Below are 16,655 nucleotides of genomic sequence, written 5' to 3' on the forward strand. Positions count from 1 at the left end.
GGGACACCAAGTTCCCAGAGGTGGTGACTTCTCCCCAACCCCTGACAGACAGAAAAGTTTGGGTCACAAAGCTACCATGGCCAAGGATTTCTTTTTTTAATAGGAGAAAGTTTATTCAGAAAGTCACAGAGGGGGAAGTGAGCTGTAGAAGAAATGGGCACAGGAAACAAAGTACAGAGGCAAAAGAAGGGGGCCCTTGGAGCTTGGGTGGGGGGAGGGGCAAAGGCAACCCGCCTGGGGTAGGAAGAGGGGCCGGGGAGGACGCAGGCGTGCCCCCGGGAGCGAGAGCAGCCCAAGGCTTGCTTTCTCACTGGTAACAGTTACAGAATTTCTCATTTAAAATGTGACAAAATTCCTCATAAGGACCAGGCAGATCCTTTTGCAAGGGGAATACGATTTACACGAACAAAACCCCGACTGGCCGCCCCAGAGCGGCGTGGAGACAGAACGGCAGGTGGCCTCGCAGCGTCAGGGGCTGGGTCTTCCCAGGAGAAAGGCGACCAGGGCCCAGGTGGTAACTATGCCACAGACTCTGCAAGAGAACCGCAGACACAGGGGCCGGCGTCATCCGCGCCACCCGTGCCCGGAGGTTTGAAAGCTCCGACGCAAGGGCTCGCCCCTTTCCTCCCGACTTGGTTCACACGAATGTCATCTTGCCTCCCACGGCCGTCCCAGTGCCAGCAGTGAACTTCTGCCTCTCAAGGTCAGGACGGCTCTGGGACACTGACTAGTCACTTTCCCCAGTGACGGCCACCAGAGGACGGCACAGGGAAAAGGCCTGCCGAGGAGCCACGCGCTTCTCTTCAGCCGCCTTGTTTCTGTAGGTTCGGCTCCGCGCCAGCCAGCCGGGCCCTCACAAAGCACCTCAACGGCCGCCCCGTCTTTCTAGGCGCTCCGGCCAAAAGCCCGCGGTTCCAGCCTGGCTCTGCTCCGCTCTGCCAGTCATCCCTCCTTCACTGCCCTTCCCCCACCTTGGCCACCAGCCAGTCCAAGCCACAGCCAAACCGTGACCGGGTGATTCGGCTTCCAACTTCGTCCCCGGCCCTGTGTCCTCTGTACAGTCTGTCTCAACACGGAGCCACGTGCCACCCCTCAGCTAAAAGCCGCCGAGGGCTGCGGCTTCCCCCTCAGCCCGCCCCTGGCCCTCCACGTGCTCAGGACCCACGGACGCCTCTCGCCTCGCCTCCTTACCAGTTCACGCCTGTCGCTGCGGCCTCCTCGCGGCCCCTGGCACACATGGCGCGCCCACCGAGGGCCTCCACCCTGTCACGCCCTTGGCCTGGACACAGGGCCTCCCACCTCCTCCTTCAGCAGCAACCTCCGCCCTCACCCCCTCCACCCCCCACGCCCCCACCCGAGCTCCTGAACTGCTCTCGTGTTTAGTAAGTGCCTGTCATCTACTGGGTCACGCGGTTCCGTCATTGGCACGAGGTCACCTCCCACTGCACTGTGAGCTCCGTGACAATGGCAGTTTTTCAGTCACGGACGAGGCCCTAGAGCCTACGACAGTGCCCCATACAGCAGGCGCTCAGTAAACGTTACTGGATGCCGTTCGGTGCGCCACGCTCGCCAATGATTCCCTCATAAGGCACGGCAGTGAGGGAGCGGCCCCCACTCAGCCCAGAGCGGGACACGGGACAGGCACTTACTGCAACAGGCAGCTGATGTCCGGCGAGTGCCTCCAGTACCGATAGAGGGAGACCCGCAGGGTCGGGTGGCTCCTGTACTCCTTCAGGACGCTGCGGGCACTGCCGAGGGAGAGCGCGCAGGTTGGGCGCGCGTGGGGCAGACCCGCCGCTCCGAGGCGGCTCCCTCTGAGGGGCTGCGGGCCAGGAGACGGGGCGGCTGGGAGGGGACGGGACAGCATAGACCCGGGGCACCTACTCCTTGAACTTGTTGGTCAAGAGCAGGAACTGGTTCCGCGTGAGTCGCCGGACGTCAAACTTGCAGAGATTCTGGAACTCGCGGTAGACTTGCTCCTCGCTCACCCCGGGCCACCTGCTGGCACTGAGGATGAGGATGGGGGGTCGGACACTGGGAAAATCCGGACCAGAGAAATTCTGGAAGACAAGGAGAAGGACAGAAGAAGATACCCACCATTCCTGCTGACAAAATCCTGAGAGAAAAGGCAGGAGAGCCTCCGCCTGGGGGTGGGGCAGGGCGAGGGAAGGAGGGAAGAAGGGGTGGGTCCACGCTGGTTTTGGCAGGAAGATGAGGAAAAAGAACGAGTAGATTCTGGTTCTTCTCAGAGCCCCCTAAGGAGTCCCCGAGCACGAGGCTGCTCCCCAGCACAGCCTCTGAGTAGGGAAAGCAGCGGCACGAAGGTTACTCACGATCTTCGGGACCCCAGCGCGGATCAGATTCACCTGGTTCACGTAGGGAGCGAGCACGTTGAGGTACAGGGCGAAGGAGGGCTCAGGCATGGGGCCAGCACTACGTGGACGACACAGGCGTCACACCCCCGCCCTCGGCCGAGGCCGCGGCTCCGGGGACAAATGGGGCGGCGGCTGCCTCAGACCACTCTCCTCCCTTCCCACGGCTCCTGCGGCGCAGGCCAGCGCGCTTCCCCCGCTGCCCCTCACGGCCACACCAGAGCGGCACTTCCGGGTGGCCACCATCTGTCGGTGACAGTTTGGTGATGACCCCTCTGCTGACAAACAGACGCACTGGGCTCAGAGAAGCGGTGAGGGGCCACCGCTCAGGGGACAGGCTACTTTATCACCTCCCAACATGGCATCGCCCTGGACTCCGAAGAACCGTCTCTCTGCCCACCACCTTGTTCTGCCCCGCGCCCCGGAGCACAGGATGTGACAAGGCGCGGGCTGTGGGGCCAGGCGGCCTGGCCACTGCGGAACGTCCCCAAACCCAGGAGGGCTGCGGCCGGGAGGGGGAGAGGCGCACAGGCTGTGCAGCTCAGGGACTCCGCTGCCATTGGCCGCCTTCCCCGTTTGGTACACGAATCTTCCCGAGGGCACTCAGATGCCACCAAAGCCCAGGAAAAAGGGAGATGAGGCGGTACACTTCCCATTTATGTTATACACCTCACATCAATCTATTGTAGACTAATTCCGTGCGTAAATGCCGGCTGCTCTGATGGACACACGTAGGGCAAACCCCATTTCACAAATGACAGTCCAAAATTGTTCCCAAGTCAGCCACAAAGACCACGTTAAGACTTGGATTAGGTCCCTTGCCTGACCTGCTGGGTCCCACTCACCAAGAAGTGTGTCACCAAGGGACAGGGCTGGTGCCTCTGAGCCCAGAGCCACAGACAGATGTCCAGGACAACGCTGTCCTGGGGAAATGCATCTGATTCCAACCCAGGGCTTTCAGAATCCCGCAACGCCCCCGCCCCAAACACACACAGTCGGCCTGACGCCAAGTCACAGCCCTTCCCCTGCCTGCCTGTGTGGACCCTGAGGCATCCTTTACCGACCTGAACACGTGGTCCTCCTGTCACCTTCTGATTAACACGGTTATGAGGCTCGTGGTGACAGACGAGCCAGCACAGCACGCTGGGAAGCACTGAAGCAAGGTGACTGCACGGCCCAACCCAAGACCAGGGGCGGGTCAGGGGGGAGGTTGGGCAAGGCCACCCTGGAGAGGAAGCTGCTACCGGGCCAGGGACTCTGCACACAGTGCCATTCTGCGTCCTCCCTTCTCTGGGACAGCCAAGGGAGCCCGGGTCTTGGCAGATGGTGACGGTGACGGTGTGTCACGTGACGGGGCAGGAGCACTCACCTGTGCACTCTCCACAGCAGCAAGTGCGCCACTTTCAGAAGAACTGGGGAGAGAAGCCGGGAGTGTGACAGATGTCACAGCTGGACCCCAGCCACCTTAGGGAACCAGGCAAAGGCACGCGTCACTTCCACGAGGCGCGCGTTCCCCGGAAGTAAGCAGGGCGGCAGGATCATCACAAATACGTTAACGCGAGCCTCCTGGGAGAGGACAGAGACCCTCACCTGAGCCGCAGAGGAAGGCGTCGTAGGCTGCCTCGTGGGGGTACTTTGTCTCCGCTGAGGCATTGTTCCAGGGCAGGAGAGAGCGTCAGACAAGGGTCAGAACGCCCCCCACCCCAGCAGCCCCGCCCCGGCCCACCCCCGCATCGGCTGGGCACACGCAGCTGGCAGCCGTCCTTCCTCCAGAGACGTGAGCGCCTCCTCCCACCCACAGCCGTCCTCGCCTCGGTCCCCGCCCCCCGCACACGAGCACCCCCGGGAGGGGGAAGCAGAGAGCTGAGAGCCTCCCCGCAGCCCACCCACCATGGCAAAGGGGCGTGGACGCGCCCCCCCCAGGCCCCCGCCCAGGGCCGCCATGCCTCCAGGAGGGCCCCTGCCCAGCGAGGGGGTGCGGGGGCAACCCCAGCGCCCTGCGCAGCCCCTGCCGCCCAGGGAGACCCGGCCTCAGCCCTAGCCCCGCGGGGCACACGCTCACGGGAACCCACCGTATCTCTCACACTCGCTTGCGTGGGTGATCACTGGCCCGGAATTCCTGGTGGGATTCCAGTCGCTGTTCGAGATGAGAAACAGGATAAAGACTATTCACTAAAAAGTCCCCCTGGCCCTGGCTGGTGTGGCTCCGCGGATTGAGTGCAGCCTGCGAACCACAGGGTCACTGGTTCCATTCCCAGTCAGGGCACATGCCTGGGTTGCAGGCCTGGTCCCCAGGTGGGGGTGCATGAGAGGCAACCACACACTGATGTTTCTCTCCCTCTCTTTTTCCTTCCCTTCTCTCTAAAGATAAATAAAATCCTTAAAAAAATAAAGTCCCTCTGGTTCTCCCCTCTCCGTCTTATATAAATAATAAAAATGTTCTCAATACTGGGGCATATTTAAAGGAGAAAAAAAAAAGGCAAGGACCTAGGCCTGGGCAAATAAGGCCGTGGTAACTAGGCAACAGGACAGGTGAAAGAGAACAGCGGGCACCAGGCTGAACCGGTGGTCCTGAGCATCTAACAGGCACTTTACCCAAGCCCGGGCACCAACGGGAACTCAAGCAAGGCCGGCTCTGCCCCGAGGGCTGGCTGTCCAGTGGCCTGAAGGACAGATGATCACACCGGCATCCGACACCTGAGGCATGAACCGCGCACGCTGCCGAGGCCTGGGACTCGGCTAGCTATGGGCATCATCCATTCGTGCACCGTTTAATGTGTGCCTACCATGCCGAGCCCTGCGTTAGCCCTGAGAGAAGCATCCGGGTTCAAAACACAAAATGAAACAAAGTTGCACTGTGTCTCACAGAGCTCATCACTCCAGGAATCAAACAGGTCAAAAGAAAAACAAAAGCTCGGCCAACAGAAAAGACGCTGCCGTTCCACAGCTGCAGGGGTTTTAGCAGGCCCCTGCCCCCTCGGACAGTTCCGCAGCCTCAGCACCCATCCCACTCTGGGCCGGAGAACTGTGTAGCGGGCCGTCCTGGCCCCCACTCGCTGCAGAGCCGTAGCAGCCCCAGTTGCTGTAAATGTCGCGACATTGCCGATAGGTCCTGGGGAGCAAAGTCGCCTGGCTGAGGACGCCGGCCCTAGAAGCGGCTCCAAAAGATCGCTTCCTTACCTGTTCAGGACTTCGTAAACTTCGGAAAGATTTGAAACCCTTGGAAAATTCAGTTCCTGTAATTATGGACAACAAATTAGGGAGAATAAGAGATGTGTGCTCACGTTTACCATCTGCTTCAGGTATTATCAAATGGCTATTAAAATGGCCTGAAAAATGTTAACTCCCACCACCTCTTCCTTCTCTTTAAAGGTATCAATCCTTATTCCTTATTTAGGATGCCAGGGCACCTAGTGTCCTTGGATTGGGTCCCTATAAGGCACCCAATACCTAAGCTAGAAAAAGCTGCCACAAACACAGCTTGTTCTCTCTTCCTTCAAAGACAAGGGTTCGGGGGTTCTGGAAACACAGGACTCCGAGGTATCAGACCCAGGCCAAGGACACATATGTAGGACACCAGGCATTCTAAGGACCAGAGGGCCTTTAGCAAGGCCAGGTCCCCATATCCTGGAGTCCCTCTCATCTTGCATGGAAAGGACACCCTGGGTTCCCTGAGATCAGCTCCATACCCCACCCCTTTGTCCCCAAGACTCAGTTCTGTGGAGACGAGAGCAGCGTAGAATGTGTCAGTGCTAGAAACCTGTGCAGGACGGGAGGTGCGGCCCCAGGCAGAGGCCCGCCCAGTCCCCCAGCCGAGGGTCTCGGCTCCCTCCCCAGTCATTAACTTTAAATGACTGGCTTAAGGCTTGAAAACACTGATTCAGTTCCTCTTCCTTTGTTCCTCAGTCTAACTTCTAGGCAGCATTTAAGTCAGCTGGGGGCTTCCTCCGGAAGCACAACAGAAGTCACCTGGGAGCTTTAGAAATCCCACCCCCGGCCTCTCTAAACCAGAAAAGCTGAGGATAGGCCCCAGGTGCCAGTATTTAGTTTCCCAGGTGACTTCAATGGGCTGGGCTGTCTGGGTTGAAGACCCAGGCTCCTGGTAGAGATGTTTGTTTTCAAGATTTTTCAAGAGGGGAGTGCCTCCCCCCAAATCTTGATGCTCTGTAAGCATGTTGCAAATACTAGGTATGTATCAAGCTCCAGAACAGGTTCTGTGTCCCACCTAAATGCGCACACGAGCCTGAATGAGGGAAGGAAAAAAACTATACATAAGCTAAAATGGCCCAGCGGTGCTAGAATAGCAAAGGAAACTTATACTGATTGTAAACGCGAGGAAAGGATTCAAGGGACACTTTTGAAGAGGAGAAAACTGTGCTACTGGGAGGGACAAAGCCTCCCGCAACCCAAAGCCATGTCGCCCCTCACCTTCCATAGGTCCTTCGTCACATTCTTAGTGTCAATGAGGACAGGAAACAGGCTGTGGATGTTCAGCTTAAACTGATGGTAGCTTTCTGCACGGAAAGGCCGAGCAAGTCAGAAGTGAGTTTGTCAGTAAAATGAGAAGGAACGTTCTCCCACCTAGTCTGTCACCAACTGGTGAATAAATACAACAAAATAGGAACCGAAAACACCCTTATTCCTAATCAGTGAGGCTTTCTAAATCTCAATCCAACCTGCCACTACCATTTGTAATAGTAAAAGCCAGAGGTTTCCCAGCAAATTCAGGATACTATTATTGCCGACATTGCTTAATGTAGTTTGCGAAGTTTCTAGCCAATGGAAGGAGAAGAAAGAGGTGTTACTGGAAATTAGACATGAAATCATCATTTGTAAGTGACTGTCCAGAGGAAAGACCAACTAAAAATCCTTATAGTGAGAGTCAAGTGCCCCATAACAACGTTCAGCTATTAATGGGTGTTTATCAAAATTACACCTGCATGCAGTTGAAAGAGGCTTACTGCAAGAACAGACCGACCAAAACACCCGCTATGTGCACTCTTCTCTCTGCCCACCCATCTCCTGCTCCCCGAAGGCAGCTGCCGTCTCTTCCTCTCCTTTTGGTGTTGTTCCCACATCTCCAGACAACAAACTGGCACTGACAGGTGGTCTTCCCGGCTTCAGGCATTTACCTAGTGATGGCCCCCCGAGTAAAAGACTAGCCACCTCGCGTCCCCAGCCAGCCAAGTCACTACGGCCCCCTGCACGCCAGGCATGAGGGGCTCTGCGGGGTCGATTCTCCAGTGACCCCCTCCCTTGCAGCTTTTGTTCTCCCAGCACTTTTGCTTGGCTGTGCTTCGTTTTCGAGCAAATGCTCATTATTATGAACTTTACCCCTCACTCTCCAATTCTCTACATCTGCTCAAACTGAGGTGCTCATTTCTGGGGGAGGGGTCTCCGAGACAGAATCTCCTCACCCCTGTCCATCTAGATGAGTGTCCTGTGTATATTTTATTTGTTCGGTTAATCCCCAACAACCCTATGACACTGGTGCTACGAACACCCCACTGCATCGGCGCGGAGCCCGAGAACACACAGAATGAAGGGCGGGGGGTGCGGGGAGACTCGTGCCCAGGCGTCGAAGCACAGCACAGCACTGCTGCCACGGGAAGGGATGGCACCCCCGTACGAAAGGGCCACCCGGCCATTAAAATCAGTTATTGTGTTAATGACGCAGCAAATGCTTTTGGTACGTGGGGGGAAAAAAGCCAAACATAAAATCAAATACACAGTGTGATCAGATACATAAGCACTCACAACAGAGGAAAGGCAACGTGTCAGGACTAGAGCTGGGATCACGGGGGGCTTGTCACCATTTCCGACTTTGCCAAGTTTTCTACAGTGACACTGAACGCCCTCTGTTGTGGGGCAGGAGTATCCATGGAAATGTAGGCTCCCTGTGCCCCGCCCCGAAAAAGCCCCCTGGTCCTCCACGCAGGGGGACAGCACACGGCCCTGAGGGCCTGAGCTCCGCAGAGACGTGGGGCTCCCCCGGAGCCGGATCCCTTTCCAGGTGGCAAACAAGATCAAAGGCGGGGGAATGCTGGGCACGCCCCTACCTGGGAGGGGCCGGAAGAACTTCTCGTGGAGATGCAGCAGGTCCATCATCATGTTGTGCCCCACCAAGGGCTGCTTGGAGGGAACCGGCAGGCGAGGGAAATGAAACTTGAAGCACAGTAAGAACAGGCACCACAGCCTAACAGTCTCTGGCAAAGGGTGTGGCTTTAGCACCCACTGAGGCTGTGACCATGTGGTAATTCCACCCCTACCCACCTTGCACCCTTGTGAAAAGTAGCCCAGTTGCTTAAATCCCAGAAAAGAAGAAAAGCATTGAGTAGAAGGGACGTGAGGTCAGGACCACACTGGAAATCTAAACGGTGAAGCAGGTAAACACTCGGTTCCCCAAGGTGTTTTAGGTCAGTTAGTACCGAAATGCCTACGTGCCAGAAAGGAGCAAAGGAATAGTAATTAACTAACATGGACAGTCTTTCCTCAAATTAATCTGTCATGATTTGGGGGAAGCAAGGTAGATCCATAAAGCTGGTTATCAACAAGCGGGAATCATTCTCTCAAGGAACCTTATCTTATTGTTGGACATCCCACCCGTGTGACAGCCAGGAACTCAGAAGACTGTGACAGACCAAGAGAAGAGAGGTTTTTCCTACCTTCTGGGCTTTTACCAGCATCTGGAAAAACACGGAAAATCCCCTTGCGGAGAGAAGCAGCTCCTCCCTCCAGCGGCTCTTTGGATCCCAGGAGGTGTTCCCAAGGTACCAGCGATGCCGTTTACTCACTTTCTTCACTGTCACCTGAAATGAAAAGGACGGACAAGTCCCCCGGATCCTGGCAGTGATGCCAAAGAAGTGGTTCTTCACCTTGAAAGGGAAGGGGGGGGGCAGAGGCACGTTTCCCAGGGGCCAGACGGGCCGCAGGAAGTGGGGGGCAGCGGCTGGGAGGACTCACCCCGCAGTCTGTCCGCGCCGTCCAGATGCCAGGGAGGGCCTGCCTCAGCACCAGCTGGACCTCGAAGGCCTGGAAGCCTACAGCGAGGGGACATGAGGCTCGCACAGGGCCCCGCAGACCCTGGGCCGGCAGCCCACCTTCCCCTCGAGAGAGGCCCGAGGGAAATGGAAGCTGAGAGGAGGAGCCAGTGGAAAAGGAGCTCTCAGGGCCCCTGGGCGCATGAGCCCGCAGGGCAGGGCTGGCCGGCCCGCTGTACTGTGCTAGGGCGTGGTCTAGGGCAGTGGTCTGCAGCTGCGTCCCAGGGCTGGCCACTCTTCAACTGAGGACCCCAGAGGGTCTTTTTTGTATGTAAACTACAGCTATGGATAAGCCACCATGTTAGAAATTAAAGCTACACCTTAAATTTAAGATGGTGAGGTTTTCCTTTAAAATAATAAACCCATTCTACTTTTGCCCAGGATTTGATAACGTCACACGTCGGTTATTTAGAAAACACCAATGCTGAGTTGTGCAGATCTTCCAATGCTCACACATTTTGTCCTAGAGCAGCAACGAGAGATGCTTGTAAATGTGGCCAATGACCTCATCAGAAGGGTCTCAGTACTGGGGAGCTGGCACGTTTACGGTGACTTGCTCAAGTTGCCCAAAATTCCAGTTTGTTTGTTTTTTTAATCCTCCCTCAGGGATGTTTCATTATTTTAGACAGGGAGGAAGAGGGGGCAGAGGAGAGAGAGAGAGAGAGAAGTATTGATCGGTTGCAGCATATACACACCCCTACTGGGGATCAAACCTACAATCTAGGTGTGTGCCCTCAGGGGGATCGAATCTGCAACCTTTCTGGTGTACGAGAGGGTGCTCCAACTGAGTCACCTGGCCAGGGCCAAAATCCCAGTTTTTGATTGTAAGCTCCAATCTTTTAAAAAAGATTTTATTTCTTTTTAGAGAACAGGGAAGGGAAGGAAAAAGAGGGAAAGAAACATCATGTGATTGCCTCTCGTGCGCCCCCTGCTGGGGATCGGGCCTGCAACCCAGGCACGTACCTTGACTGGGAACTAAACTGGTGACCCTTTGGTTTGCAAGCCGGCACTCAATCCACTGAGCCACACCAGCCAGGGCGGCAGTTGTATCACTAGCAAGTACTGCAAGTTATGCTCTTTGAAGGGCCAGGCTCACTTTTTTCATTTAAGAAAATCAATGAAAATACCCAAGTCAAAATAACCACAGTAAATTCCTTTAAATAAAAATGTTCCATGGGGGGCAAAAAAAAAAAAAAAAAAAAAAAAAAAAGGCAGCTAATTCAGCTCTCAACTCAAAAACTCACACAACTGCTTTCTTTCAAGACAGCCAATGCACTTTGACACACAGCAGAGATGTTTTACGCATACTTACTTATTGACATGCTCATGCTGATACACAGTAAATTTAAAAAGATAAGCAAAGATTGACATTTCATAAAATGAAGAGTTTTTACTTCTTGCCCTGACCAGTGTGGCTCCAGTTCAATTCCTGGTCAGGGCCCAGGCCTGGGTTGCAGCCCAGACCCTGGTTGGGGGCCTGTGAGAGGCAACCGGTCAATGTGTCTCTCACACATCCATGTTTCTCTCCATTTCTCACTCCCTTCCCCTCTCTCTAAAAATAAATAAATGAAATCTTTAAAAAGAAAGAATTATTACTTCTTTACCAAGGAAGCTGCTAAATAAAATTGGACTTTTTTTTTTTAACAGGATGCATGGACTACTAGCATGTGGACGCTGCGTCTCAACCTGTACCCGGGTGCCAACAGGGTGACCCGCCTGTGCTCTGACACCATCAGTGCAAATGGCACAATGACAATGGCAAGTGGTGGCCGCGTAATATTTTGACCATACTTTCAGCCTCAGGGAGCCCTTGGAAAAGGCCTCAGAGGCCCCTGGGGTCCACAGACCAGGCCCAAGAGCCACTCACTGATCTAGCACATGTGTGGCGTGACTCCACATCGCTCTGTGGAGGGACAATTCAGGGATCAAAGAAAGTCAACGACAAGAGCGCCGGACACCGAGGACTGGGACGGAAGGACGGCCCTGAACGGAGCCTCACTCCCTCGACCTTAAAGTTCAGAGTAGGTCAAAACGCCCTCAACTTCTGAACTACGGTCAGAGCTCTGTCTCACACCTGGACCCCACGTCGGCTGGGTGACTGCCCGGGACCCAAGGGAGCAGAGGGTACGTGATGGTGACCAGAGGGACACCCGCAGGCCAGGGGAGCAGCCACCTGCCTACCAGCGATGCCGGGGAGGGTCATGCAGTCGCCTTCCTCTGCCAGGGTCAGCCACCGCGTCACCTCACCAATCACCACCTTGATCAGGTCTTTGTCCAGGGAGCTGAAAACAGACACATGAAAGCGGAAACGTTGGCGAAAACCACCAGAGCCCTGAGATGACATTAACGTGGGAGCAGCTTCTGAGGCCTCCGGGCTTAACATGGGATGCTGGCAAGAAAACACACCCCAAAAAGACTATTTTCCAAGTCTTGTTCTGCAAAAGCAAGCCAAGCACTTGGCCTGCCCTCCCCCATGCGTTCACAGGAGAACGCTCCGTCCCTCTCCGCTCCCCCAGGACCCGCGGAGGACGAGGCGCAGGCAGCCAGCCAGCGCTGCTCTCGGCCCGGCGTCCTAACGCAGCTTTCGGGGAGGGGGGGGGGGAGCAACGTCTGGTGGGATGAGGAAAAGATGGGAACTCGGGCGAGTACATCGTCTCCTGTCTTAGAAACATAAGAACATGATGTTATTTTGAGCTACGGAAAGACTTTTCTCCAACATTTGAAAATAACAGAAGGTTAAAAATTCAAATTGTTTCTTCCCTGACAAAAAAAACTGCATTTCTGTGTGAAAACCACAAACAAGGATTTAAAAAAACCTCCAGTGTTACGTAAGACAATGATCTGGACCACATAACTCATCATAACATGCCGGGGGTAAAAGCTGTGTAACTTAACCTGCTTCCTAACAGAGGCATGAAGAACTTCAACAACTTGTTCAAAACCAGGCAACTGAAGGCAGGGCCGGCCTGGGACGCAGTGGCCTGCCCCTTCTGCCGCACGGTGCTTCCGCTCGCCCGCCACCCCGCCCCGCCGCCCCCAGCTCTGCAGGAGGGCAGGGTCTCAAGCACGACCACTGGTACCGGGGCCTAAGGAAAAAAGGCAGAAATTCTGCCCTTAGGAAACAGAGCAGGATCAAGCACGTGAGGTGACACGTCTCTCCAAGTTGAGGCATGTGACCGGCATGGTCAAGGTTACCTGTGATGTTCCCTTGAACGATCCCTAAGATCACATCGAAGGCCAATGTACCATCTCAAAGTCGGTCCACCAGACCCACCCTCCCCCAGCTCTGGAGTGGAGGTCCTGCCTCCCCCAGAACCAGTTGAAGAAGAAGTTCTTTTTCCTTTTCCTGCTTTTCATTTTTAAGCACTGAGCTCACACTCAATGCGGGGAGAGGTCTTCCCACTCCAGGCGCAGGGATGGAATTGCCAGCACTTTGGTCGTGTTTGATGGGGCCCAGGCTGGGGCAGCCGCGCCTGCTCACGGGGAGGGAGCGCGCCTCCCCACAGGACACGCGGAAAGACCCCAGCAGCCGAGAAACCTGCCAACCACCCAGGGAAATGGGCCTTACCTGCGAACTCTCCAGTTCCCAGTCAGGATGTTGTGTTTGATTTTCTTCTCCTGTTCCTCATTCATATATGGGATTCCGTGTTTGAGAAACTAGAGACAGAAGAACAAGGAGTCTTGGAGCGGCATCCTCTGTTTGGGGGCAGAGTGAAAAGAAGCCGTTCTCGGTTTCACGTGGACAGGAAGGGGCTAGAAATGGGGCTCGGAGGCCGCCGAGGCCAGCTCCCCCTCGAGCGTCCCCACTTCCCCCGGCACTGCCGTACCTTGTTATAGTCGAAGCCATACTGATTCAAAAACTGAACACTAGAAGCCTGGAAAGAGAATTCCGAGTCCAAAACCCCAAACGTTGTAGGGAAGAGAAAGAAGTTACACGAATGGGCTACGTACCTATTGGAAAAAGTAAACATAAGGAGAAAAAGCCAAGTCCGTTTTTAAAACACTGGCTCAGAGCAGGCTTCAGAGAGGGCTCCCCCTCTCACTTCAGAAGCATTTGAACGCTGGCTCTTTCCAGTACCATGACGGGCCCCAGGCGTCAGTGGAGACAGGCAGAGACCTTGCCCTGGAAGAACAGGGTCCCTCCCATGTGCTGAGCCCAGCAGGGCTGCCACCCAGCATCCCCCGGTGCTCGCTGCCTAGGAGCCCCGTCGCCCTCAGTGTAACGTGGCACCCATGCCTATCCTGAAGGGGCACGCAGGTGACAACGGGCACAGGGGAAGGAGTGGGTGAGGCGTGGGGCCAGGAAAGTCCCCCAGAAGAGGTGTTGCTTTGAGACCTGAAGGACAAACTGTAGTCTTCGGGGGAAGGAGCAAGGGCAAGGGCACAGAAGCAGGGGGCACACGGGGTGTCCAGGGCCACACTGGCTCAGAGCCAGAGCAGAATCTGGGGGGAGCAGGTGGAGAAGAACTGTGTGTTTTGCGAAGTCTTTGTACATACTTGTTTGACTCTCCTTCGATACTGGAAAACACAGACAATCCTGGAAGAAGGACAGCAGGGGAAATGAGAACCAAGGAGGAGCTCTCAGGAGTTAACTATGGTACTAAAACTAAACATTTTGAACAGTGCTTTGCTTCCAGAAACACTGTGTGGGCTTCAGAAGCAGATAACCTCTTTTTAAAAAGGAAAAGAAAAAGGAAAAGAGGAGGAGGAAAACGTGAGCTGTCAAATTGTTATTCACACTAACATTACAAAAATATAATTGTGGATGGTTCTTCAAACGGGAGTAAAACTAAACCAACATTTTTATAGTTCTAAAACCAGAGGAAACACCCAAAACCGCGAAGATTTATATATTTGCTTTAAAATGTCTGTATTAAAAAAACAAACACCATATACAAAGTGAAAAAGACTTCCTAATGGGGGAGAGCAATAGAAATATATCTATTTCCCCATACTTTGCAAAGAGGTCTTACCATCAAGTAAAACAATGGAAATAGCAAAGGACAAGGATACAGAGCAAAACACACACACAGATGTTTGCCATCATTCACAGGAAAACATGGGTCAGTAAAATCGGTCAAGGCTTGTTTTTATAAATAGTTGTATTGGATTTCAGCCTCACTCATTCATTTATGTACTATCTATGGCTGATTTCCCATTAACGATGGTGACATTGAGAAGTTGTAACAGACCAGATGGCCTGCAAAACATATTTACTGCATAGCCCTTTACAGGAAAAGTGTGTTGACCCTGCATTAAAAATGTAAATCAATATAATAATTACATCGTTTCTCCTCTACTAGGTGGACAAAGGAATGTAAGAGTGACACTAGCCAGTGTGCGCGAGGGGAACAGCACAGTCGCCGCTGTGAGCGGAGTCACGGAGCTTTGTGGGCGGCTGGTAGGAGCTGGGCTAGGCTGGCGCCCCAGAGCCACACTTGCACACATGCTCTTTAACGCCGCCTTTCCGCTGCCAAGGGTACTCCAATCGCGTATCCTCATGGACGTGCAGGGAAGTGTTCCTACTAAGACGGTCAGGGAGACCTTGTTTTCTGTTTGTTTTTAATTTATTGATTTCAGTGAGAGAGGGAGAGAGAGGAATATCGATTTGTTATTTGACTTACCCCTGCATTCACTGAGTGCAACCTTGATTTATCAAAAATGGTAACCAAAGTACGCATCATGAGGAAACTGAGTCAATAAATACTTTCATAGTTTGGAATACAACTGTTAGACATGAACAAGAGACCTGCAGGTGCTGGTATGAGAAAGATCTCTAAACCCCATTGGCGAAAATAAAAAGATGCAGAACAACATGTGTGTAGGATGATCTTGTTTGTGTAAGTTTCCTCACAAACAAAAATCATACACATTTTTTCCTTGAAAGATGGTACCGGTTCCCTAATGTTGATTTATGTAGGCATGGAAATACTGCTGCTGAACTAATTTCTGCTTGTTCCAAAGTGTTAGGTTCGACAGGCATGGCGCAGCTGAAAACCAAATGAGAGCACAAACGATAGCCAGGTTCCCTGGCAGATGTGAAAGCTGTGTGATCAATAAGAAACACGAAGAGCATGAAACTACCTCTCTTAGTAACTCATGGCCAACAGCTGAAGACCCAACTTACCAATCTGACAGATTGTAAACTGCTGAACACTCGCACGGGTTTTCAGATACCACTCCGAGGGCAAGTCAAAAAGACTGTGGAAAAACAGAGCACTCCTAGTGTTTAGCGGGCAAAGGCCAGGTGCCCAGAGCCCCACGTAACATGGTGTCCTGCCCGCCCAGTGCCAGCAGGTGCCTGCTGAGAGAAAACGCTGATGTGGCCAGCCAGCCGCCCAGGGGCACGGGTGTCTCCCTCGCTCAAGGGCAGCTTTAGCTTTACCTGATCTGCTGGGATCCGGCCAGGTTAGTGCGAAGGCCCGTGAACTCTATGTCCAGACCTGCGGGGACGGCAAAAAAGACCCGAGTCCCCAGACGCAGCCCCCTGCCACCGCTCTTCCTGCTGTAAACGCTGCCGGTGGCAAACGAACTACTGGGCTCACCTTCTTTGCGCTCAGGCCAGGTGAGTTCGTAAAGGGACAACGGAGGGAGCCAAAGCAGGGACCGGCCAGTTCCGCGGGCTCGGCTCCGCCTGGACCGCTGCGGGGCCAAGGGGCAACCGCTGCTTGGCATCCCGCTGCCCAGGCCTAGAAGGAATCTCTCTGTTCGAGCCTCCCAGGGTCTGGGGACTGGCCCAGCGGGGCCTCGGTTCTCCGTCCCGTCGCGCCCACAGCGCCCCCTTCGCCGGCTCGCCCAGCCCAGAGGGCCCCCGCGGCGAGGCCCGGATCCTCGCGCCTTACCCACGAAGTCCGCGCCCAGGACAAGCTCCTGCAGCAGAGGGAGGCTCTGCTCGAACCCGTCGGCGCCCACGTCCATGGCCACGCAACCACGTCGCTTGGCCGAGGTCGCCCGGAGCGGCCACGCGCTACAAGTGCGCCGCAGACCTTAAAGGGCTCGTGCGGGGGAAACTGCTCGCCCCCGCGCCCCCAGGAGCCTCCCGATTGGGCGACCGGCCTACGCCCCCGCCCCCCCACTCCCCGCCCGCCCCCCCTCAGAGGACTTCGGTCTGCCGGCCGTGGGGGGAGTTGCCTGGATTCGCCTCAGCAATCCAGGCCCATTTGCCTGGCTCCACCGCAGTTCCTTTGCAGTCAAAACACGAAGACCTCGCCTGGTAAGGCTTGAGGAGAAGGTAGAGCCTGAA

General features: G+C 54.8%; 1 protein-coding gene across 1 annotated transcript; it reads right to left on the reverse strand.

Annotated features, from left to right (window-relative positions):
• Window positions 1–458: 458 nt before the first annotated feature.
• On the reverse strand, window positions 459–16,347 carry PNLDC1 (PARN like ribonuclease domain containing exonuclease 1). The gene is made up of 19 exons (XM_054595168.1): window positions 16,255–16,347; window positions 15,798–15,855; window positions 15,540–15,613; window positions 13,910–13,949; window positions 13,240–13,363; window positions 12,981–13,069; window positions 11,594–11,694; window positions 9,336–9,412; window positions 9,038–9,181; window positions 8,432–8,501; window positions 6,801–6,886; window positions 5,553–5,608; window positions 4,445–4,509; window positions 3,963–4,016; window positions 3,742–3,784; window positions 2,334–2,433; window positions 1,885–2,060; window positions 1,650–1,748; window positions 459–532 (listed from the first exon to the last, which is right to left on the reverse strand). Exons 1-19 carry the CDS (start codon window positions 16,328–16,330, stop codon window positions 469–471), a joined length of 1,596 nt encoding a protein of 531 aa, XP_054451143.1. The 5' UTR covers window positions 16,331–16,347; the 3' UTR covers window positions 459–468.
• Window positions 16,348–16,655: the final 308 nt, after the last annotated feature.

The sequence above is a fragment of the Pteronotus mesoamericanus genome, unplaced genomic scaffold, assembly GCF_021234165.1.
Source record: "Pteronotus mesoamericanus isolate MK-2021 breed Mesoamerican mustached bat unplaced genomic scaffold, CSHL_Meso_final contig_134, whole genome shotgun sequence".
Taxonomy (NCBI): Eukaryota; Metazoa; Chordata; class Mammalia; order Chiroptera; family Mormoopidae; genus Pteronotus; species Pteronotus mesoamericanus.